The sequence below is a fragment of the Crinia signifera genome, chromosome 2 (genome assembly GCF_055691185.1).
Source record: "Crinia signifera chromosome 2, ASM5569118v1, whole genome shotgun sequence".
Taxonomy (NCBI): Eukaryota; Metazoa; Chordata; class Amphibia; order Anura; family Myobatrachidae; genus Crinia; species Crinia signifera.
Window position 1 is genome coordinate 309,348,410 of NC_139218.1, and position 26,690 is coordinate 309,375,099.

Consider the following 26,690-nt stretch of genomic DNA (forward strand, 5'->3'; position numbering starts at 1 on the left):
AGCCCTAGCTGTGATCCAAGAAATAGCCCTATCAAGGTGTATTTGCCATCTTAAAGGATGCAGGCCGATTTGCACCTTTATGGCGTTGACTGTGATGGTCCCCAGTTGATCAATAAGATTCAGATGCCCTGTACAGACCAATAGATACTTGGACAAGAAAAGATCTGAAAGTTAATAAAGCAGCATGAAAAACAAGGAAGGGCTAGGTATGGCGCAAAAGATGAGTATAGAAAAAAGAGAAAAAAGACTAGAAATACAGGTAGAATACACAGAAAAAGAAAGGACAAACATGGAGCCAAAAGAAAGTTTACACGATGATAAAAGACTACAATTATGCAAGTATTGCTTTCCTGAATACTGGAAATGTCCAGAAGCAACAACAGTGTCACCAGCTTGGAGGCACTAATATAACCACCATAAGCTCCCCTCTCAATGCCTGATAGGCTACATTCAAATTAGCCATTGTAAATTATCACAAAGGGGTGTTAACATAAACATTAAAGAGGCTTTGGTCCTGCGACCTTGGAATTTATCCTTGCTCTGACACACTGATGCCTTCTGCTCCGCTTATTATGGATGGATACAGCCAGATAAGGGGACTCATACAGTTAGTTCACAGTTGTAATAGAAAAAACATCAAACATGCAAATATGGAAGAGCACAACCTTAGGTTGCACAAAGAGATCTCATAGAAAGGATCAGTGAGGGTCACTTCATTATGTGACGCCTGCACTAATGAGATATAATACATTCACAAAAACAGTCTTATAGTTTATAAGGTCTGGATATTTGTATGGTATAAATCTGAGCCTCGGGGTGCGTAGTCGTTATTTGGTGTTTACAGTTATCACAAGGCAACTCATTTGTGGAGTTTGTCAGATTCAATCCATCGAATAAAGGTTTTGCATTGTCTACAAGTTCTGCAGCATCATTTGTCACATTGGCTGCATATATTGCTCTAAGTGACTTCCAGATCGTAATTTATTACTGGAAGACTAGAGGCCAGATGTATCAAGCTTCAAAAGGAAATAAAGTGGAGAGTGATAAACAACCAGCCAATCAGCCCCTACCTGTCATTTTTCAAACCCAGCCTGTAACATGGCGGTTAGGAGCTGATTGGCTGGCTGTTAATCACTCTCCATTTTTTTGAAGCTTGATACATCTGGCCCAAAATGTGCACAGAATCTGCTTACCACAGCTCTGCCGGATGGAGGTAAGCAGGTCGCACCTCCCACCCGTAGCGGCAGTTACAGAAGTCCTAATTGTGGAGACAGCAGGACAGGTCCTAATATGTATTTCATCTGATGCGGTTGAGAGGGAGAGATGTTATAGATGTAACCTTTTGTGAATGGTTTTCCCAAGTAAATTCTGTTTTTTTCCATTGACCTTCAAATTATCAGGGCTCCCAACAACACATCTGCTTAGGTCACCAGCACAAATGGTCTAAGTAAAACTCTCATTACTAATAAGTGTCAGAAGAGGGACACATCACAATTGGTTTCTTCACCTATCAACACTGTTAGAAGGCTTTCAATGTGTTAATGGCTTGATACACCCTGATAGAAGTTGAGTGAAGTGTACAAGCTAACAAACTGATAATTTACTTGTATCAGCCATGAGGGAGGGCCTAGAGCTTGCCGTGTGATTTATGAGCCCCGGGATTAAACTTCCACTTCAATTACATATCACAAACAAGATGCACTTGGAACAATATTTGTGAGATGTCAGCTAAAATGGAATTATATTTTTCTGATGACAACCAGAAGCACTCAGCATCCTATTTTTGCTTCTGTTGCTGTTTATCAAGTGTGAATATAAAATCCACTTTATGCTCGTGTTGTTTGGGCTACAGGATATGCCCTTATGGGTATAGCAAATGTGAGAGGAACTGCAGCATAAATATGGGATTACCTAGCAGCAAATCATTATAGTCTGCGTATATATACTATATTTTTTTTTTATTACGGTTAGGACTCTGACTGTTCCTGTTTGCATTCTTTGCTGCGCTGTCATTTCAATGTGTACAGCGAGAACAATCTAAAGATATGACATTTGTAATTCGAAAAGTCTCTAGGGATATGAGATGTTTTTATTTTTCCTCAAGCTGGTCATTGGCATAGCGGACATTTGTTGGCCTAGTAATAATATATAAGAAAGCTTCTAATCCTCTTACTGGAAAAAATAGCACATTTAGGATCATGTACAAAATGGTGATAAGCACTAATTTTAGAGAGCTGCCATCACATCACGCATAATATAAATTAGCCTCCATTTATTAACACGGCATAACAAAACAGATAGATATTATAGTTTTCTCAGTCACTCTGAATGCAGTGTGTGTAAAATATATATATTATATAAACATATATTCAGTAGACTTTAATCCACAGATCCACGGCACTAAACTAGATGGGGTGCCTGAGGTATGTGAACAAATGATTTAAATAAAAAAATCGTACATGCATCAGTGTCAGGACTGGACAGGAGGGAAGACTTTAATGCAGTTAGCCAGCTTCAGAATTTGCTATATTTCAGAACCACATTTCTCTCCTGTTTGAGAGACAGTGCTATATAAGTAAAAATAAATAATAATAATATAACCAACATTACCTGGCATATTTGTATGTATATGTGTGTATGCATGTATGTATAGTGTTCATGATAGGCTGTTTTAGCAGGGCAACGTGCCCTGCCCAATTTTTAAAGGGCAAAATTCACCCTGGCCCTCTAGCAGCGCCCTGCTAGAACAGCCTGCTGCCTGTCCCTGCCGGTGCACACGGGGAAGCCCAGCGCCCCTGTAGATGCCCGGATCTTCTCCGGCAGTTTCTTCAGACCCGCCCACTTTGGTGATATATACTTTTGGTGTTCCTACTAGAAGGAACACTACAGGTTGAGTATTCCGTATCCGAATATCCGTTATACGAATTATTCCGAAAACCATATTCCAGAAAGTGAAAAAAAATTGTTGTTTTTTTTTTTGCTAAAAACTCACAGGGGACATTTGTAACAGCAGAACTGGGGACATGGTATGTAACTGGCACGATATATGTACAAGAAAATGATTGCTTGGCATTCAAATTCAATATCTGAGACAAATTTTGTTTCATGTTTTGAAACCTTGTTTTCTGAACAAATAAAATATATTTGTGTGTATTTTATGTGGTTGATATGTTTATACAGCATAAATGCAAGATACTTCAAAATACATCATTGAAATATTAAAATATTCCGAAATACGGAATAATCCGTTATCCAAAATTCTTCTGGTCCCGAGCATTTTGGATACGGGATACTCAACCTGTATATGTATATGTGTGTGTATTCAGGTGTTTTAATCAGACCCGTTGGTATAAAACCAAGCCCCCCTAGCCATGCAGTATCCTTTTATTATCCTGACTACACAAGGACTGATCATTTATCCTCAAATAATGTGCTCTATACTTGGACTTGAAAAAACAAGTTATTGAAATGTCATCTAAGTGCCAAACATACGGATGTCATTTTTCTTAATATTTGATTGTAAATTGAAATTATATTGTTATTATGATGTTATTATAAAGTATATTATGTTATTATAAATCACAGAGCAGGGTCAACGACTGCTAAGGCGCATGATGCGTAAAAGTCGCCAACGCTCTACTGATTTCATAGCTGAAGAGATCTGAAATTCCATTGGCATTAATGTAAGCACAAAAACTATGCTGCGGGAGCTTAATGGAATTGGTTTCCATGGCTGAACAGCTGCATGCAAGACTCACATCATCAAGTCCAATGCCAAGCATCAGATGGAGTGGGGTAAAGCACATCGACACTGGACTGTGGAGCAGTGGAAACGTGTTCTGTCTAGTGACAAATAACGCTTCTCGGTTTGGTAGTCAGATGGCCGAGTCTGGGTTTGGCGGATGCTGGGAAAACCTACCGGACTGCATTATGACAGCTGTGAAACTTGCTGTAGGGGGGATAATGGTATGGGGCTGTTATTCAGGGTTTGGGCTAGGCCCCTTATCTCCAGTGAAGGGCAATATTAATGCTTTAGATATTTTGAACAATGCTATGCGCCCCATCATTTTGGCAACAGTTTGTGGAAGGTCCTTCTCTATTCTAACATGACTGTGCCCAGTGCACAATGCACAGACTATAAAGACAAGGTTTGAGGAATTCGGTGGAAGAACTTGTCTGACCCACACAAAGCCCTGATCTAAACACCATTGAGCACCTTTGGGATGAACTGAAAAGGAGATTGCGAGCTAGGCCCTGTCGTCTTACATAAGTGCCCAATGTCATAAATGCTTTACAGAATGAATGGGCACAAATTCCAACAGAAACACTCCAAAAGGAGAAGGAGGAGGTGTAGAAGAGAAAAGACTTTATGGGCTACTGATTCCTCATCAATCTGTGGTTATTATCCTGTCACCTTCTTTCATCTTCTACACCTCCTCCTCCTCCCATTTTATCTTTTGTCTCCTCCCCTTAAGGTCAATTTGACCTAGCCTCATTTTTAGGCACTACATAAAGTACCGTTTTTTTAAACTTTTGTGTAACTGATGATACATGTTTCACCACTTAGATCCAGATCACCCCTGAGGAAGTCCTAACGGACGAAACGCATAGGGTCGTATCTGTACAAGCTCCATTCTGGTGTTGGATCATTTTGTTGGATCTACTGATCAAATTTTATGTTAAGCCGTATTATTGAACTGAAAGTTTTTATGTATTAATAACTGTAATAAATACAGATTTTTAACAGTGTGCAATTTCTGTGGTGAAAAAACTGTATTTGGGCGCACTCCTATTCCTTTTCTTGCTTCTATATATATATATATATATCTATATTTATATATCTATATATATAGATATATATATATATATATAATATTTCTAGTGTCCGTGTGTAACCAAAACACTGCCTGCCATCTGCTGGCAGCGGGTGAAACTACATCTTTTTCTCTTTCACACGTGCACAAACATAATGTAGCAGACTAACTTTAGAAGCATTTGCTTAGAGCGCACTTAGCTAGTATTTATTATGTGTATTAATAAAATGTAAAAGGTATACTTCCCCTTCAGGTTGCCAATTAGCAATATTTGCTGAGGCTTAATAGTTTATATTTGTTACACCCATGTTTAAATTGTACTACAGAGAATATTTTCCTTTCCCTAAGGTGCTTATAATGTATATAACTGACAGACACACACAAACTAAGGTTAATTGGTTTATAGAAGGAAACCCTTACAAAAAGTGTCCTATTCCACACATATAGGACCTTGACTAGGAATTGAACTCACCGCCATTACACCTTTTATACATGCTACCTAGTCCATACGTATACTGACTCCACCTTGGGCAGTTACTCTATCTGAATGGTTACAGTGCTGTGTGATTTGTTGGTGTTAAATAAACAAATGCTAATAGGAATAGCAATAAATTGCTACTTCGGAAAAATGATCCATTGGAAATTTGTGTGCAGAAAATGCATATTCTCAGGAGGGGTCTGCCGGGGACTGTTCTGTACTGTGTCTCAACTTTGTGCATAATTGTGTATATCTTTTAGGGTATTACCGGAATTCGTTTTGCCGGAGGAGAGAAATGTTACATAAAAGCTCAAGCTAAGACTCACATTCCGGATGTTGACAGCGTGACAAAGGAAAGCCTCTCGTTTGAGTTGGTAAGAACCAGACAAAAGAATGAAAATGTCAGAGTTTAAATCCATTGTGCCCAGAAGTTTCAGTATACGGATATGCATCGTGTTATTTCAGACACTGTAAGAAGCATTAGCCTCATGTGCCTGTGTAGTATGAAAGAGACCAACTAAACTCCTGTCTGGTTAAAGGGTTTGCACATAAGAAGGGAAGCATTAGCCTGGCATACTTAATAATGTATTTATTTAGCTAGTACTAGAATCCCAGTCTGCACTTATCTGCGTGTCTGGCTGCCTGTGTGCAGTCACTTGCAGGGTCTGTCTACATATACAGTCATGACAGGGACAGAACAGGTGTTATATCCATTGCATAGAGAAGAATTACCGACACGAATATACAACTGATTGTATACATTGCAACAAAACTATATGTATGTCTAGTGATTAATATTCAAAGGCTGTAGTCCCACACTCCTCCTTCCATATTACATTTATATACTGCTGTCTCCCATATCTCTAAGAATCATCATCATCATCATCATCATTCGGTTATCTTTGTTAGCTATAAGCATGGACTCATCAGCGCAGTTCACATAACGTCATTTTATACCCTCACATTCTGGTCCCCGACAAAGTGTGTGATGACAGGTTTTCTAGTAGACCGTTTTATTGCCGCCATCGATGCAGAGCTGCTATAATGTCACTGTTATGACCTGTGAGGCTGAAGCATCTGTGTCCTCTCTTAGTTTGGTCAGAAGTGAAATGAACGTCTTCAGTAATGTTTCATGGTCTTTAATCATTAGCATTCATTTATGTGAAAGATTGGTGACGGTGCCCTGTTTATACGGAAATTCAGATCACACTGTTCAGCTGGCCATACACTTATCTGAGGTATTGCATGCAGCATCATGTGTGATACCTTGGTAACTGCCTGCTGGGGGTAGGCCCGATGTGTCGGAATCGTATGAGTGTACAGTATGGCTAACTATAGTTTCTGTGTAGGTTTTCTGTGTAGATAGAAATTTTATTCTGATGGATCATTAATAAATAGATTTTTTTTCGTGAAGAGAGGAAGTTATCAAGTGGTGTGCGTGTGTGTGTGCGTGTGCGTGCATATGTGTGGATAGTACTAGCTGCAGGTCATGTTGAACAATGGTAGAAGACCTTGCTATACACGTATACGAAACACTGGGTGTGATTGAGACCCGCTCGTAGCGCACCAAATTCCGTCCCCCGGCCGATGGTGGGGGTTTGCGGATATGCGCATGTGTGTGAACGCCTTCTGCAAGTTTCACAGACGACATCAGCGCCTGCCCCAAATTCGGCCACCTGCGGCCAGGATAAATGTCAGTTCAGACTGACTTCTATCTACGGACAGAAGAAAAATCATTCAATGGTATAAGCGTACACAACCACTCGCATGCAAATTCATGGAAACTCTCTGCGATGTGGGGGGGGGGACGGACGGTCACCGGGGTGGTGTTTACCTGTTCGCTAGGAAGCGAATATATACGCTGCCAAGCGCACAGGCCCGAATCAGGCCCACTGTGGGTATAACAAACATGTTCCGTATAGCAAAGGAGGTGGTAATGAAGCAAATTCCCCCATCCACATATAGCGCACATTTATACAAGTTATTTTTAAAACATTATGAATTTAAACAAAATATCTCATGATACAATAAATTAATGCTTCCACTAGAACCCGGACCTGATGGAGACATATTTCAATCTTCCCTACATCAAAAGCAATTATGTTCATTAAGGAGTATTCTGCAGTAGAACTATATAAAAGCTCCATATTTCAGCTACTGCTGACGATTCCTCTTGCTCCAAGCCCCCGATGGAAAGCTTCCAGGGAGAGTGTTTTCTGCTGCCCATGTGCTTCTTACTCAATGAGCCAGGTGAATTCACAAATAGCTATACTTTATAGTCAGGAGCCCTACTACTACACTGTACTGCACAATCAGTCAATTATATCTAGACAGACCACTGATCTTTCAAGGATATTCATATGCACTTGATGTACTTGTGTAATATATCATATAAATTGCTGCCTTTAGGTCATACCAATTCTTCTTTGCAGGGTATATTATCTCACAAATGTTTCTGCAGGGGCAACTCCAGTCAGTAAATTTAGACAGGATTAGGCATGTTAGTACCCACATCATTCTGTTTATTACCTTTATTTTTTATCTTTCTTTTTTTTTTTACAAGATCTATATGCCTTGTGTATCATTCATATCCCAGACACGTGTCATGGTTATATTGTCCTCTGTTCAGATCAAAACCAATTACCAGGTGATATTCTCAATCATAATTATGACTCGGAACCTTTGCAAGCATTTTTGTACTAGATTGCTTTTCATAGTGGATGCATGCTAGAGGAGAAATATATTTAAAATAATTGACACTGCAACGAACATTCATAAATTGTACTACCATTAACTTTTAAAGAAAAACACAATTATTTGAAGGGAAAAAAAAAGAGCAGATTTTTTATTTTATTTTATAGTTAATGCTGTTGTTTTGTCATTTTAACCAATATTCATTCTATGATTTAATGACAAGACTATGATATCAGTGAACTGCGCTTGGAAAATACGGCAGTACCCACTGTATATGTATTGCTCGAAGAAGAAAAAATAGTAATGTGACTAGTTCTTAATGAGAGGATAGGCTACACCAGTGGTTCTCAAACTTTTTTTTAATCATTATCTTTAATGCCCTTATTCTGATTGAGTCGGATGGCTCCAAATGCCGACGGACGGCCTATGGTTGGTGTTTGCGCATGTGCAGAGGCGACCATCGAATGATGGGGGAGGTTCCCACAGATGGGGGAGGTGTTCACATGAAAAATCCACTCGCGGTCCGTACGGAAGGCGGGGCTAAGAACACTCGGTTCCTGTCCGAAAATACGCATCCGACCGATTCAACTTGAATAAGGGCCTAAATATCAGAATTTTTGTCACAGCACCACAATGCCAGACGTTTGCTAAGGAGAAATACATTTAAAAAAATGTTGTGCATATAAGTCATTCAGAAGGTGTGTACACACTGGGGAAATTTACTAAGATGGGAGTTCTATTTCACATGGGATGTTGCTATGGGCAACCAATCAGAATCGACTTATTTATTTAGCACCTTCTAGAAGATAATAGATCATACCTGATTGGTTGCCCATTGCAACATCCCATCTGAAATAGAACTTCCATCTTAGTTCAATTTGGTGGCCGCTCGGACCCAGCGGGGTGCTGGCTTCGGCTGGCAGGAAGGGAGGGATGGTGTGTGTGGACGTGGAGCGGGGTCCATGCATGGCTATGCATCTGGATCGAATGCGACAAAAATTAGCCATGGTGCACTTACCCATGGCACCGCTGTATGTGCCACAAGGTGTAGACTAGGGTGCCACAGCACCCGTTTGGAAACCACTGGGCTAAACATTACTTCAGCCTACAACATGGCACTTTTCACTTTGTGTGCGGTTGACAGGTCAGCTTAAGAACACTTTTTTTTCTTTATGTTCTCTTTATAAATTTTTAGAATTAAAAAAGAATCAGGAATATTACATAATAGACCTGTTTGGGTCACCCTGGCCAAAAATAGATTTCCGTTCTAAATGAATTGTCAAATATATATAAAGATTAAATATGGTTCTGCCCCTCTAGTATGCCGTGTCAGCCGGCCTGTCCAAAGGATTTTATCTGTGTAATAAATATTTTACAGTCAATATATATTTCCGAAAATCAACATCAGCTAATTTCAAACAGTGTCATAAACCCAAAAGGAATATGAATCATGCACTGCTCCACAAGCCGCGGTATAAGGTTATTCATCTGGAGACAGGATGCAAATCAATGTGTGCAATAATGAAATCCCCTCCTCCCTTCATTTCTGTGTTATGCAATGTCCTGATTACAGGGATGGGGAGTCATTATTACAGGGATGCCATATTATTAATAGATAGTAGCACAATTTAGCCACCGTAATGTAATGCTCGCCCTGGCCAGTAATAAACAGGGTATTTTTGCATTTTAATGTACTGCGTGCTTTCCTCCAGTCACCTGAATGATGAGAGCTAATTCCCAATCTCGCTGTCATTTCACATTACTGTATAGAAAACACACAGCCGTTTTATATATATATCCGTTCTGTCCTCGGTCTAAGTGTACGTTTCACATCATTTGGCGATCAGCAAGTCTGAAGCAGGAAATCTGTAATAATGTGTCCTCGGAAAGAATTCTCTGTGCAGTGATATACAGCCATGTTTATGATAATTGTTATTGGCTGTATAAATGCATCGTTTATAAAGATAGCATAAAGACATGATGATAATGTGGGGGAAATGTAATACTAGGTAATGGTGTCATTCATATAGTAATGTACTCTTCTATAGCACAGGGAAAGCTGTTTATTTATTTATTTTGAAGGTCATATTCTGCGACTCTCAGGAGCTATCCATGATTGCATTATTTTGAATAGCAGAAAGTCGTATTATTAGATTATCTTATGAATGAATTGAATACACTGTGGCTGTCGCTATGTGTTTGTTTCTGCCTAGATGTCTCTGTAGTACAGCAAATTAAGTGCAGCTAGTTTCCTGCCTTTTTATAGACTGGTCATTTTGTCATTCTCTAAGTACCCCTTTCACACAGAAAAAGAAATTCCCGGGTGATGCCGTTCCACCCGGGAACTGCATGACATACATGGGTTATTTTTCTGTGTGAGGGGTCAAGACCTGGAGTTTAGGATATGGGTTGACCCTTTCACACAGGTGAAAAACTTGTGTAAATAGAGCAAATCTCCGGGTGTAAATTTTAGACCCGAGATTTGCTCTCCTGTATAATGGGGGTCAGACAGCGAGCGGCCGAATAACCCAGCGCTTCAAAAGCCAGGTAATTACCGGGTTATTCGGCAACTAATAATTCGGGAGACTAATAATCGGTGGCCCTGCCTTCATATTGCTGTGCCGATATTCAAACTGACACCCAAACCCTATAATTCAGTTGGTGTTACTAGGTTCTCTCAGGATTAAACACAGGATAATACAGATGTTAACAGACAAAATGTATATGGTGGTGCTGCTGCACACAGCGGCCAAAATATCGATACATCAATCAAAATAGTAGATTGATTTTAGAAAATGAGCACATACATATGTATGCAATACTCTCTCCTCTCTCTCTCTCTCCCCCGCACACTCTCTCTCTCTCCCTCGCTCTCTCTGTATGTATCTATCTATATATTTTTGAGGGAAAGAAATGTTAGGCGCCACTTGTGTGCGTTATATCTTAGTTCTGTGAAATGGCTGACGAAAAAGCCTCACAATGTGCAATAAAAAAATCAGTAAAAAAGTAGTTGTGTACACTCCTTTATGTTTAAGGAGCATAAGCTAACCCCTAATAAAATAGTATTGGCTAGGTACTGGCAGTCTAATATACAAACATGGATAGGGGTTCAGCAACCAATAGTGTCACATATTTCTACTGTACTATAAAAACAAACTTATACAATGCACCAAATCATATACATATGTGTGTGTGTATGTATATATATATATATATATATATATATATATATATATATATATATATGTCGCGCTGATGTCCGGCACTCCCTGCATTCAGAAGAGTACTGCCTGGGTGCTATCCAAGGTGGGATACCCACCAGATTTAACGGAAGAATAGGTGAGGCGTCACTCCAGGTCTTAGGTGAAAAGTATTTATTGTGAGGCGGTCTGACCGCCTCACAATAAATACTTTTCACCTAAGACCTGGAGTGATGCCTCACCTATTCTTCCGTTATATGTATGTGTGTATATGTATATATATATATATATATATATATATATATATATATATATATATAATGACAGAGTCCGCACTCAATTTTTCATAATTTCAAACAGGGTGCTCCAACAGATGAATGAACATCAAAGGTATATTGTAGAAGAAATGGGCACTCACCAAGGTCTTAATCAGCATAGTATAGACCATCATCAGGAATATTGTACAACAGGTGTAGCAAGTAACATGATCAGACAGGCAACCTGGTATCCATCCTCCTCTCTGGAGGATGTACATATTCCTGATGATGGTCTATACTAGACCAAAAGGTTACGTTACGTCTGATGTACCTCTGTACCTACAATACATTTTGTTGCTGACTAAGACCTTGGTGAGTGCCCATTTCTTCTACTATATATATGGCAGGCTCTTGAGAGACAATTGCTAGTGTAGGACTTGCAGTGAAATGGGGTCCCTTGGCGATGGGCTGCAAGCTTAAATGCATTGATCAATTCATGAACTAAAACCCCATTATTTATTTGATTAATTATACTAAGGTGAGTTAGTTCATTATGGAGAGTGTTGAGTCTCTGTATTTGTGTATATATATATATATATATATATATATATATATATACTGTATATAAACACTGTATATATAATACACTGTATATATAAATCTGGTCCGTGAGCTGCTCTTGGTCACAGGCGTGGTAGCACAGTGTAAGCACCTGCATAATGGGGGTTATTTTGGTTCACTCTTTCTGACAAATTCCTTCTTAGATGGACAAAACCATGTGCACTCCAGGTGGGGCAGATGTAACTTGTGCAGAGAGAATTCGATTTGGGTGGGGTTTTACTTCAAAGTGAGATCTATATTGCAGTGTAAAAATAAAGCAGCCAGTATTTTCCCTGCACAGAAACAAAATAAGTCACCCTAATCTAGTTCTCTCTGCACATTTTACATCTGCCTCCCCCCCCCCCCCCCCTCCAGTGCACATGGTTTTGTCCATCTAAGAAGGAATTGGTCAGAAAGAGTGAACCAAAATAACCCCCAACAGCAAAAAACACAGAGCACTCATGTCCTCCGGGTTCAGCAACTCCTCATCCATGTTTAATGCAATGCAGTGTGCAGTCACCACCCACTTTTCGTGACCTCAGCTGTGTGTGCCATAAAAAAAACTTCTATTTTTTATGACACAAGGTACATTTCAGGGCTGACCTGGGCTCAGTGTGAAAGAGGTTGAGACGGGAATTACCCGGGTCTAATGTGCTGTGTGAAAGGGGGTCAGAAGCAAAATCCTGGGTCCTTCCCATGTTGAGTTTTGCGGGGAAAAGTAAAACAGGGATTTGGGGATTTTTCTGTCTGAAAGTGGTATTAGTGAGTGCAGAGCCCCTGCAATATTTAAACAATGTGGTCACAAGCATAAGGAACCCCAAAACTAGGAAAGGAGAGTGCCGATGTTTAGTGTAAAATTAACTCTTTATAATAACCCCTCTTCTGGAATTCCTTTAAGATCTTCCAGTGCGATGAACTCATTATTTTATGCATTGCCATTTCCACTTTGAGATCTCCTGGGGGGAGCAGAAAAGCTGGAAGATTGAGGTAGATTTTATTATTTCTGGCCACAACATGAAAAGCAGCTCACAGATTATGTTAGAACCCCTGAAGAAGCGCTTCCATTCCAGGACAAAAAAGGTTCAATTTGATGCCTGAAGAGGTATGGCACTGTAACACACCAGCCTTATTAAAGACATTAATCTTATACCTAGCTAGAAAGTAAATCACTGTTCATCTGATACTCGGCACACAATCCTGCAAACTGGAAAAGTTACCACTTGTGTCAAGAGGAACTAGTTGAGCAGAGCACCATCCACTCACTGCTATTCATACATGAGAGCAGCAAAAGAGCTCAACATTCGCCTTCACTCTGACTCAGCCTTTTGTGCTTGCCCTACCATGTTCTCAAGCGGTAAATGATATAGTGTGCTCTTTGTTTGTTTGCACTAGTTTTAATTAGATATGGGTGGTTATTGACTAGATACAACATTGTTTTAATTTAGTCTGCAGTGGAGCATTTATTGGATGAGTGGAGAACAGTCACTTTTACCCTGCAAGAACAATTATTTCCATCAGATGGGGTAGAGAAGGGTTATCGTCACACTCTTATTTTTAGGCATGTCGTTTAAGAGATTAATCTCACAACAGAGATCGCTCGTTTGTAATTCCCTGTCCTAGGTGCGCTGCTATAAAACTGATTTTTAATCTTTATTGTGCGATTAATCTCATTCACTCTTAAATTGAATTGCCTTTCATGATCGTCATCCTACTATCTGAATAAAGTTTTAATGGTGGGTTTGAGCAGGAAATGGCAATTGAAAAAGAGAGCACGGGAAAGATGTGTTTTTTCTTTGAGCGATTAATCTCATTAGCTCAGTTGCGTAAAATCGTAAGGTGTTAAGTAATTCATCTTATGAGATTTAATCACAGATATTGAATTGCCCATGTAGCCCTAGACTGACCCAAAACAAAGCACATTAAATATAAAGATTACAGATTTGGCACAATTAAAACATAAAGGGCCAGATTCACTAAGCTTCAAACGTGATAAAATAGAGAGTGATAAACAACCAACCAATCAGCTCCTGCCTGACATATTTCAAACACAGTCTGTGTGGCAGGTATGAGCTGATTGGCTGGCTGTTTATCACTCTCCATTTTTTTTTTTTTTTTTAAATAGAGTCATTTGGTACTTATGTATTAGCCGGGCGCCCAATTTGCATATGTACGGCACTGTAGTGAAATCGCATCGCATGTAATTTATTCACTGCTCCCTGGCCTTGGGTGGTGCGATGAGATCGCATCGCATGTGATCGCATTGCACCTCCCGCAAAATCGCATGCGATTTTATAGGGTGTGATGCGATTTAATGTACTATACACTTGTATGACATAGGGCAGTATTCAATGAAAAAAATTCTCTGTGCATGGCGAGAGATTTTTTCTCTCGCCATGCACTCTCCCTGTTCCGGAGCCTCCTGCTCCCACTATTCAATGTATTTAAGACTCGCCGCCACTCGCGGCGAGTCTTAACCCCTGCAGCGGACGAGCGTCCGCGGCAGGGAGCTTTCAGGGAGCCGGGGGACGGAAGCAGCCAGAGAGATTAAAGTCTCCCTGGCTGCTCCAGAGGAATGTGGAGGGGAGGTGGGCTCCCCGGGACCCAGGCAGCACAGGCTGCCCCCCCCCCCCTATAGCCAGCGGGGGACCCAGTATTCACTGCACCCGATCGTGCATATTAACGATCGGGTGCAGTGAATATATGAATATCTAATGAGCGGCTCGAGCGCTCCGGCCCCCTGCTGGCTGCACTGTGTAAAAAATAAAAAATATATTTTTTTTTAATTAAATATATATTCATGTGCTATAAGCACATGAATAAAAATAACATGCCCCTTCACAGAAAAAAAAACCTGATTTTTTTTACACCAAAATTTAAAAAAAAAACCTTTTAGTTTAAATGTTCACATTCCAGCTCTCCATCAAAAGATGGAGAATTTCTACACGGAGAGAGACGGCGAAAATCACTTAGAAAGACGGTGAATATTTCACATTGAATAGGGTGGATCACTTTTGGAGAGCAAAATGCTCCGTCCAAGGCGAAAAAAGCTAAAATTCTCCATAAAACACGGAGAATTTTTCTCATTGAATACTGCCCATAGAATGCGATTTTGCGGGAGGTGTGATGCGATTGCATGCGATGCGATCTCATCGCACCACCCAAGGCCAGAGAGCAGTGAATAAATTACATAGGAAATGAAAACGCATGCAATGCGATTTTTTACACAGAATCGCCCATTAAGCTATTTGCTTAGTGGGCGCCCGGCTATTACATAAGTACCAGTATTTTATTGAAAAAAACCCCGATAATTTCATATCATAAATTACTGAGGATAAAAGTTGATGCATTTATAACAAACATGACATTGTATCAATGAGAGGCAATTAAGTGAGTTACGTTAATGCATGTAAAATGTACGACATTATCACTCTCTATTTTATTACTTTTGAAGATTAGTGCATCTGGCCCAAAGTCTTAATAGAGTTTCAACAGAGTTGGAGATAAGGAGTTAATTTTTAAGGTAAAATGTAAATCTGTAATAAAAAATATTCAAAACCGTACGACCGGATATCTGTACGTAACCTCTCAGTGTAATTTCACGTGTAATATATGGTCCACAGCAATTAAATATAAAATCTAGAACACGCTCATGTTAATGTCAAATGAGGAGGATTTATACTTTAGATGGAGGCTCATTTGGCCTATTTTCTACTAACTCGTATGTCATTTTAAAGAATGCTACTTTTAATTTACAGATAAAACACCAAGACCTAGTTTCAACAAATGGTGTTATGCTTTAGTTTAATTCCCATTTGCATAAAAGGGAGATAAGAAATAAAAGTATTTGCAGCCTTTGATAAATGTAGGCATCAGAGTCCTCATTAAACAAGCTACTAATTTAAGCTCACAATCGCTTGCACCAAACACTAACAAGAAAACAAAGTAATGCAAATATTGCTGTGTGTTGTGTTTTATCGTTTGCTTGCCTTTTATATCTTGCCAGGAAGATGAGATCATGCCGGCTAAGTTTGACGAGAACTCCCTTATCTGGGTGGCTGCAGAACAGCCTGTAAAGGATAACAGCTTCCTGAGCTCAAAGATCCTGGAACTGTGTGCAGATCTTCCCATCTACTGGCTCCGACCAACATATCCCAAAGGTGCATTTTCTATATACAGACTGCTAAGTGTATACACAGCTCTCTGCAAGTGTCTAACAGTGCTAGCTATTGGGAAATTCTAAATAACTGTTCCCCTTCAGGTTTTTTTTCATTAGCTCTTCACACCGACTTCTGGTTTGGATGTAAAAATATACTACCGCTAGGGAATTTTTTTCATCTATATATATTTAATACCTTTAGTCTCTCCAGAGGCCTCCAGCTTCAGTTGCTAAATCTAAAAAATAAAAAAATAATAAAGTTACTATTCTTCCAGCTGCTCTGCAAATCAGAATCAGAATTATAAAAGTTAACGTTTTAATTCGTTATTTTGTTTAATAATAAATAAATATTAAGAGTTTTTGATGGTGGTTTACTAGTACAGTAGGAAGAGTTAAGGGGTGTACACACAGGGCGATTTCTCCGAAGCTATTTTGACTACATCTTTAAAATCCCTTAGAGGTTTGCCTCCATCGTCCCGTGTGTACACAGCAGGGGGTAGCGATGTGCGGCCCCACAGTGCAGGCAACATTATTCTTGCTAGACACTGTAGACACTTGCAGGATGTAGTGTGGTATCTCTAATGGCTTAACTTTATCTTGATACACATGGGGCTTAGCCAAAATCATTGTGACCAGATTTATTTCCATCTTGGTCACACATGAGTGTATAGCACATCAGACAGATAATATGAACCCTGGTTTGCAAGGGCAGTCAGTAACTGCATCACTGTCAGATGAAGGTCATTTTTTAACCACTTATACCACTTGCCCTAAGTGACATCTAATGTGTTGATTGTTTTATGTTGTTGGCTTTTTGGGGGCCCATTTATAAGCTATTTTCGACTGATATTTCGCAGATGGTAATCAGACATGTATATTCAGAATACTAATACGAGTTTAATTTGAAATGCCCCTTATGTCTTACATGTGTCTAGAAAGTCAAAGAGGTAAAAGGGATGTTGCGAGAAAAGTTAGACAAGCCCAGAGCTTAAACTTGGATCAGTTTGAAGCTGCTGCAGAAGAAGTAAACACTAGACGCCAAGGAAACAGGCGGGCTCAGAGAGTGAATCAAACCCAACCATCTTCTGAGAGAGAGACCCCATACAACCCAGAGAATCCATATCATGTAAGTAAATGCTTTGTGTACAACTAGAGCTGATCTTATCTACAGTAAACACAGGTTCACAGCACTGTACGACTTATGGGGCCTACACATGGGGCGATTTCAGCCCATTTTCTAATCGATGTCTCATGTGTTTTTGTCTGATCACGGCTCTATTTTCAGATAATATAAACAACCCCAAATTGGATACTGCAATAATGGCCGCTGGTCATTAATCGCGACATCTGCCTGTTGTTAGCATCTGATACGGCATCAGGGCTAATAGGGCGATATCCTATGTCCTTATATCTATTCTACATTAAATTGTTTGGAAATAAGTCACCATTGGGTGACCCCCTACCTCATATATTCTTATAGAATTCTTACTGGAGAAAAACTACACAAGCTGACACCCCCACAAAAAAGGGGAGGGACTGTAATCCCCCTCGCTTGAATCTGGAGGGACTGTATCCACCCTCATATAAAGGAGATGGACTGTACCTACCCTCACATGAAGCAGGAGGGACTGCATCATATATAGCAGGAGGGACTGTGCCAACCCTGACATGTAGCAGGGGAAACTTAACCACGAATAGGTGGAGTGACTTTTTTAGCCCTCACACGAGAGGGGCATTTTTTTCACCCTCCTAAAAAAGGGGAGTGACTACTATACCAACCCTCTCAAGAAGGCAGATGTATTAAGCCTGGTGAAGTAAAAAAAAATGGAAGGTGGTAATGCAGCCGCCAATCAGCTCCTAACTGTCATTGTTCAAATGGATGGAGTGTCAATAGTAGTAAGCAAAGTGTCATATATATATATATATATATCTTCTTTTGAATTTGCTTACTCCTAAAATAGCAAATGTATGATCAAGAGAGTCAGAGTCGTGTGGGTTAAGAATGGATGGGATTAACGGTGTGACATAGTGTCTTGCCTCGAGGTACATGTAGAACTATGTGTTTGGGATGTTGTAGGTGTTTTTAAATTTAGAGAAGGGTATGATGGAGCCACCGGGGTCAAAGACTTTTGTTGCTATATCTAAACCTTTGCGTTTCCATTCTCGCAATGTTGAGTTAGTTGTGGAGGGTGGAAAAGTAGGATTGCCCCAAAGCGCTATATATGGTGTTATGGTGGGGTCTCTGTTTAGTTTTTTGTTTGTAATGAGCCAAGCATTATAGGTGCCTCTAAAGAGAATATGGTTCAAAATCTGTGGAGGGATTAGATGCATAGGTGTGTGAAGTAGAGCATTAGGGGAAAGGGGGTGAAGGAAAGCAGCGCCTTGGGTTATGTCTGTGAATATGGAAGTACCCTGGAGCCAGTCTTTAATAAATCTAAAGTGTATTGCCCAAGAATAATATTGGAAATGAGGTATTTGAAGGCCTCCTTCAGAGCGGTTTTGCATCAGTTTAGAGATTAGGTTGTAAGAATGTATCTGCTACGAATTTAAATATGATCACCCTCCAATGGTATGAGCCAGTGGACACCACACAGCAAATTAATTTTAAATTTAAACATATGATTATTATATTTTTTTATAGGGTGCAACAAGAGGTTCTCAACATCGTACATATACGGTAGCACATGTTTAAACAATACAGGGGACACAGCACACTGTTATACCACTTTTACACCAGAATACCGGGTAGGACCCGGGAAATCGAACACGGGAAATTGCCAGGGCATGCCCTGCCTCAGACCCCATTTACACTGCAATTCAATCCGGGTTATTCCGGGTTAAGGCCCTTTCACACTGAAAACGGATCAGCCCTGTCTTTCCTTGCTGGTGTCATTAAAAATGGACCTTTGGGCTGTTTGAGATGAGGTCACAAGAAAGGGAAAAGGGAGGGGGTGGGTTCTGCTCCCAGCATTGCAGCAAAGATGGCAGACAGAGTAGCTGTGTTGCAGTTTGTGCTGTACTTTTCAGCAATTGAGAGTTTGAAGCAGCTTCTCACCCTGTGCTACTTGCTTCACACTTGGAGGAGGAGAGCACAATTCTTGGCTGAGAGGTCTAGATCTCGATAGATAGATCTAGATAGAGGTCTAGAGTGTGGTAACGCTGCTGCTGCGCTGCTACATGCGCCCTGTGCGGGTCTCCTGCAGATGACATCATCTGCCAGAGCCGCAGAAGCACCAATCAGCTCTTTGCGCCCCTCTACCCACCAAATAACCCGGATAATGACCATTTACACCACCCTGAGCCCCGGATAAGCCCCGTGTCCGACCCTGAACATTTGCCGGGTCAGATTCCCGGGGAACAGTACCCGTGTCATTTTTTTTCAGCCCATTTACACCATGCCCTGCCCCGGACTGGAGCGGCAATATCCCGGGTCCAACCTCTGGTGTAAGGGGTATAACTTGTGCTCTGGTTTCTTTTGCAGCAATATTCTCAGTAGAAAATACAGCTGAGATGTACAGAAGCAAAGGAGTTGTCTGCGTACTACCAGGATCAGGTTGTCTTTGGTAGAGATGAATGATTGCAGGTTGTTAGCTGAGTAGGAGAGAGCAGCAATTGTAGTGCGAGAGAAGAGGACTGTGAGAACAGGGGGGAAGAGATACCTGCACCAAGGAGCTTACCATCTTTAGAAATGAACGATTGATTTAAATGGAAAAATTAGTCTATGCAGGCTGCTCCATGTGCTAGCTGGGACTGGGTTCTGGTTATAGTATTATTGGAGCAGCCAGTGTGACAGAAATGTAAGTGTATGCTTACAGTGCACTTCCTAGTGATTAGCAGGACTGAGCAATGGATTGATTCAGCACCGCATTCACCGTGCAGCTCGGTGCCGGCGAAGAGTCGCAAGTAAAGTTCATAATGGGAAAACATCCATTTGATACTGCTACAGTTGGCGGTGCAACACGGGGGGAATATTTATGTGATTACAGGAAAGTTGGAAGATGCCGATCCATACCATTTAATACTGTATACAGAGTCACAGATTTCACTGAAGTCCTTGTACTAGTTCTTGTGGCTGATAATTCGGCTATAAACTTCCCCTCTGCAAACAGCACTTTACATGAAGCCCACGTAGCAGGCAATTTCCATAACTGTTCTTTTCTAAAGATTGCTGTGCATTTTATGTTTTGCAAGGTGTACAATGTTTTCAAAAACAGTCATTTAAATTGTGAAATCTCTGATGCAAGCACACCACTTTCTCCTTATCTTTGCTCAAAATATATTTTAGTAATCTAATGTACAATAAAGGGAATTTAAAGAGAAGTTTTATTTTGCTAAAGAATATAGAAAAAAAAATACAATTCCAGCAGAAGGACTTGAAACTAGAAATGCATCGTAGAAAATCAATAAGGTGTTTGCTTGGCTTCCTAATCAATGTCATTTGAGTGATTTAACATATGAGTATTTAAAGTGAGCTCAGATATCTATAGTTCATCAGTATTCATCCCCTGCAGGAGATCCTGTCAGGCCTTTCAATAAAGTATTGTTCTTCCAACTCCATCCTAACAATCTACTCACGAGACCATGAATAAAAGGCTGCTGACTCTGCACTTTCTGCCCTAACAAACTTCACAAAAGGAAAACTTATAGTTTACAAAATAGTGCCATGTGAATGCACCATGCAAACATTAAATCCACCTAGTATGTCTGGTTTTCTTTCCATGACATTTAACCACTAACATGTGTTTCATTACTGATTGTAACCAATCAACTGCTATCTTTCCCCTTTCACACTACAGTTAAAACCCTGGTAATTGCCGGGTTGCACCAAACCTAATAACCCAGGTCAACCTACCTGGCAATTCAACCAGGTTATGAACCTTATTCAGATCTGATTGCAATACAAATTTGTTCTCAAAGTGGGCAAAACCATGTGCACTGCAGGTGGGGCAGATGTAACATATGCAGAGAGAGATGAGTGATAAATTTGGGTGGGGTGTGTTGAAACTGAAATCTAAATTGCAGTGTAAAAATAATGCAGCCAGTATTTACCCTGCGCAGAAACAAAATAATGGACACAACTCTAACTCTCTCTATACATATTACATCTGCCCCACCTGCAGTGCACATGGTTTTGTCCATTTTGAGAACAAAATTGTACTGCGATCAGATCTGAATAGGGGCCTATAAGAAGGGTTACCCCGGATCGCCCTGTGTGTGAAAAGTGCTGAATACAGGTCCGACCTGACACTGCCATGTGAAAGCGGCATTAGTTAGGCTAGAGCAGTGATAGGTAACAGACAGCCGCCAATCTGCAGCTGTGCCCAAGTGTGTGAAAGTGACACCACTGTACTTGCCTGTGTTCCAGTACTGCAAGGGCCAGAACATATGCAACTATAATGCCATTTTATAAGTCATTGGTACGGCCTCATCGTTATCTGGAATACTGTGTCCAGTTCCGGAGACCATATCTTCAGAAGGATATAAATACATTGGAGAGTGTACAAATAAGGGCAACTAAAATGGTGCATGGCCTACATCACAAAACTTACCTGGATAGACTAAAAGATCTAAACATGTATAGTTTGGAGCAGAGAAGGGAAAGGGGGGACATGATAGAAATCTTCAAATATATCAAGGGTTTTAACAGTACAGGAGGGAAATTTTCTTCAAAGGAAAAGAAGTAATAGAACACGAGAACAAGCACTGAAACTGGAGGGAGGTAGGTTCAGGGGAAATGTTAGAAAGAATTACTTCACAGAAAGGGTAGTGGATAAGTGGAATATCCTCCCATCAGAGATGGTAGAGGCTAAGACAGTAGAACAATTTAAACATGCTTGGGATAGGCATATGAATATCCTTACAAAGAAATAAGGATTAAAAAGGGTTGAGATTACTTGAAGGGTAAAAAAAGGGGCAGACTAGATGGGCCAAATGGTTCTTATCTGCCGTCAAATTCTATGTTTATGTGCAGAGCCACATGCATGCAGGTGGGGTTTTTTTGCGTTACTGGGGTTTTTTTAGTCCCACATTTTAGCCTGATTTCTCAGGTTCTACAGTTTTAGTTTGATCTTTTTTTTTACACCCAGACCACTGTCTACTGCTTGGTGGTGTATTTCATGGCAATGACGAGAGTTTATTTAATTTCCCCCAAGGTACCATTTTCCCATCATCAAAATAAACCTTTTTTTTCATGACAAAATGTATTTTGCTTATGCAGTACACTTATTATCATTACTCTGCCCTATTATCATGTTATATTACAGCACAGATTCAAGTACTGGTAATACATTATAATTTAATAAACAACAAATCAATATATTTACAATTTTGGTAGATGCAGAATGTTCCCTAACTTGTGTTCCAAATGGCTTTTGATCTGCCGACACTGAGAGACGCGATTTATAGGAATCCATCCCAAGAGGAAAGCTTACTATATAACCCAATCCCTGTGGCTGTATGTAGTCTGTAAGACACTACCAGGCAACCTGCTGTAGCTCCCCAAGTGGCACTAGAAGTGCCACATAAGAACAGGTATTGTTGCTCGTACGGCATTTCTCAAATGGCATAATAATGATTTCTTTTTGGTAGCTAGTGGTGTGGATGAGACGTTCAATAAACAAAAGTCTGAGTCTGTAGGGATGGGGATAGAGAGCACATCTCAGGAAACCTTAATTACATCGACCAAGAAGGCTCTAATAAGGGTACAATCCCACCATATATGTAGCAGAGTTCCAGTGGTATGTCGGCTGAAACTGTGGGATACGTGGCAAGTAGGAGAGACGAGTGACGTGTCTGTACCAATGCATGATTTTATATTGGGTATCTCTAACTTGTGTGCAAACAGAGCTCTTGAGGAAAATGGATTGCTAATCTCTTATCAGAGAGCGTTAATCCCTTTGCCAGGTCAGAGTAAATGAAGAGTTTTAGCATCAAAATTTTGAAGTAATTTGTATATTGCTATTGTGTGGGCAACACAAAGCCTCTCGGAAATGGTCAACACTCAAGACGTAAGTGGAATTCTAGCGCCCAACTTTATAAAGTGTTGGACTTTTAAGAATTTCCCGAAATCTGTTAGTGGGATATCCCACTTAAGTTAAAGGTAAAAAAATAGCCTAATGCCCGTGGGTGACACCAGCTGGCCAACTCTGAAAAGTCCCTCAACTGCTCACTGGGAAAAATGGAAAATACTGGGAGGAAAGTCTAAATTGCACAAAAAAAAACAACCTCCAGATCTATGACCAGTATTGTTTTATATTTATTTTCATTCCAGCTGGAAGGAGAAGGTGGCATGACATTTGACCCCATGCTGGACCATCAAGGAATATGCTGCATTGACTGCAGAAGAAGCTACACCCACTGTCAGAGAATCTGTGAGCCCTTGGGTGGCTACTATCCATTTCCATACAACTATCAGGGATGCCGCTCAGCATGCAGGATTATCATGCCCTGCAGCTGGTGGGTGGCACGCATTCTAGGAGTGGTGTAACACTGGTAGAAGGGAAAAGAACAGACTGGGAGAAACAAGCGTTTTTAATGAGAAAATGCCCAAAACAAAAAGCGTAAAAGAATCAAGGTCTGAAAATGTGATATGACATGTAACCTCTTGTAAATAAAGAACTAAATTAATACCAGGTGCCCACACTCATTGAGTGGAATGTGTTGGTTTTATAGGTACTATAATGTGCCTGTAGTGGATGTGCAATAATAGCCTTTATGGAAAGATTTTACAATTTTCTGGATTAGGGATTTAACATAGAAATCAGTCCTGCCTTGAGACATATTTGCCAACATCATTTAGAGAAATGTTAATTTCTAAAGGTTAACTTGATGCGTTGCAGTGTTTCACATTTCTGTAGCTTGATGTAAATAAATCTGAGTGAGTTTGAGTGAAGTTGCACCCTGTTATTGAAACCATTTCATCCAGCAGTAACATGTCACGGAAGCACGCTGCTCCTTCAAAGCATGACAAATAATGACATTAGAATATGTGAAAAAACTATTTATAATTCTTGACAGTGTTATATATCAATCATTTACTTTTACAACTTCAGCATTTTCTACCTACAGTATCTGCAATAAAATTACTAATGCCATTTACACTATGGACTTGTCATATGTAAATCAATGCATGTTTTGGTTTCCACAGAAACAATACAAGGAATTTAGTTAAGACGTTGGTTATATATATATATATATATATATATATATATATATATATATATATATATATATATATATAACATCTGGAAAGTATTCACAATGCTTCACTTTTTACACATATTGTTATGTTACAGGCTTATTCCAAAATGGAATAAATTCAAATTTCCCTCAAAATTCTACACACACAATACCACTGTCATGCCTGAGGGTTAAGGCTGACCCTTGGAAGCCTCAGATGTAGAGGTAGATGAATACACAAACCTAGGAGCCCTCAGGGGATTCTTAGACATATACGATGACTTGAAGAAATGCCTGAAAGCGGGACCAGGACAGCGAAGTAAGAGTAAAATAAAGTATTTTATTGAAGCACACAAGATGATGACAGCGGCAGGTGGTAATGATAACTATGAATAGTATTTTCACGCAGGCAAATAAAGCACAGTCAATAATATATAACTCAACATTCAGAGATGGAGAAGATGTAATACTTGACTGAAAGAAATGGTCCTGGATAGTGCCCTAGGAGGGAACACTGGTGGATACTAACAAGACACTGTGGTACCGATGTTGAATGAACAATCGGTGTTGTTGAACTGTGGTACTGAAAAGTAGATGATGAAGAACTATGGTACTGAAAAATAGATGCTGAACTGTGGTACTGAAGAATGAATGCTGTAGTACAGAAGAATTGACGTTGAACGAACAATCGATTGTGTTGCTGAATAATATATGCTAAAGTACTTAAGAATCGATGTTGGGCGACAATCGATGGAGTAGCTAAAGAACTGAAGAATATATGCTGAAGTAGTGAAGAATTGATGTTGGATGAACAATCGTTGATTGCACTGAACACTATATTGAACAAATCAGGTGGTACCATTGGAAGATGATAGGTGCTGGGCTCTTTAAAGCTCCATTCACACGGAGCGATTGGTCGCTGATGAAAACAAGACACTCTGCCAGGGGAAGCATCTGGCGTTTCAGGAAACACCCCTCCCCCCCCACCCCCCCAACGCACCAGATTTTTTTTTCATTAAATGCAGCCCCTGCCGCAGCCAGTGTTTAAGCCCCACCCCATTTTCAAGCACCCGTGAATAACGGGTAATACAGATGAAAAAAAAAGTACAGCATCTATGTCTCCTTGCTGTGTGCAGACAGCTGCTGCTGTCTGGACTGGCTCTGTCCCTCCTCCTCCCAACTACCCAATACATAATACAAATGTTTCAAATGAGAGGTACACATCAAAACAGAGATCAACTAAAATGGTATGACCAACAGGGTTCACTGCTACGACCCTGCAACCGCAAAGCAACTACTGTAGTGGCTCATTGAGAATGGTTGTTTCCTACAAGTCCAAAATCAATTCCATAATTATAACATCAGTCAGGCATGTTTGTTCCCTTGCTACGTCTACCTTGATTCCTATCAAGTCCAACTTACTCTCATCCACAACATGCGTAGTTTTGTTTACATACAACATTGTGGCCAGTGGCATGTATGTTACACAATCCTTTTTTAATATATGATAGCACAGCCAAATGGCATCTGAGGAAACACAGTCTGCAGCTAACTGTACCTCTATTGCAGGACATGCCCTGACCACGTTTCAAGCAGTATGCTGTAAACGGCATAGTTATATGCTTGTCAATCTAGTAATTATACTGTAGCTCAGATGCACCTACAACAAACTGGGTTTATCTCTGACATCCTGATGAGTCTCCTCTCTTCAGCAAACAACAGCGTGACTAGGTGGATACGGACGGCTCTTCAGCCTGCAGGTCACACCACGCTGCGCTTAGAATGTACCATAGTTGTCATAATAATTACTGTTGTTATAAAAATATTGCTGTGCATCCGTCATTATCACTTTAAGGTGAATTGGTATTTGGTTGCCGGACCGGAAGTGATGCACCCGCCGCTTCCGCCCAAACGCTGGGACCACACGGGGATGGCCGCACTTCTCTTCTGCCTCTATAAGGTAAGAGTCCTAATGTATGATTGGTACTTGTGTAGTTTCACGGCGCCACTAGATCGCATGCGTTATGACATCCGATATCGCATGCGATTTACTATCCATTTCATTACCCCACTATCCAAGTGGGCAGTTGATTTTATATAGCTTGGCGAGGGGACACGGAATGTATTTGATGGAATTGCATGCAAATGGCATGTGATATCGTCAGTTGCTTTGAAACAACATCCGTGTGCGCTCGCCACGCTTCGGGCTCGGTGGCTCGCGATATCGCATGCGATCTAGTGGCGCCGTGAAACTACACAAATACCGTATGATTTTATCACTTCATCTGCACCTGGAAAATAGGGAGCATTCCC

General features: G+C 40.3%; 1 protein-coding gene across 1 annotated transcript in view; it reads left to right on the forward strand.

The window, feature by feature from the left end:
* CNMD (chondromodulin) overlaps window positions 1-24,085 on the forward strand; it is a 46,561-nt gene extending 22,476 nt beyond the window's left edge. Inside the window, exons 4-7 of the mRNA XM_083168907.1 lie at window positions 5,553-5,666; window positions 16,047-16,200; window positions 17,135-17,325; window positions 23,470-24,085. Of these exons, the coding sequence (XP_083025033.1) occupies window positions 5,553-5,666; window positions 16,047-16,200; window positions 17,135-17,325; window positions 23,470-23,685 (675 nt within the window). The 3' untranslated portion in view covers window positions 23,686-24,085. The remainder of the gene's footprint in view (window positions 1-5,552; window positions 5,667-16,046; window positions 16,201-17,134; window positions 17,326-23,469) is intronic.
* Window positions 24,086-26,690: the final 2,605 nt, after the last annotated feature.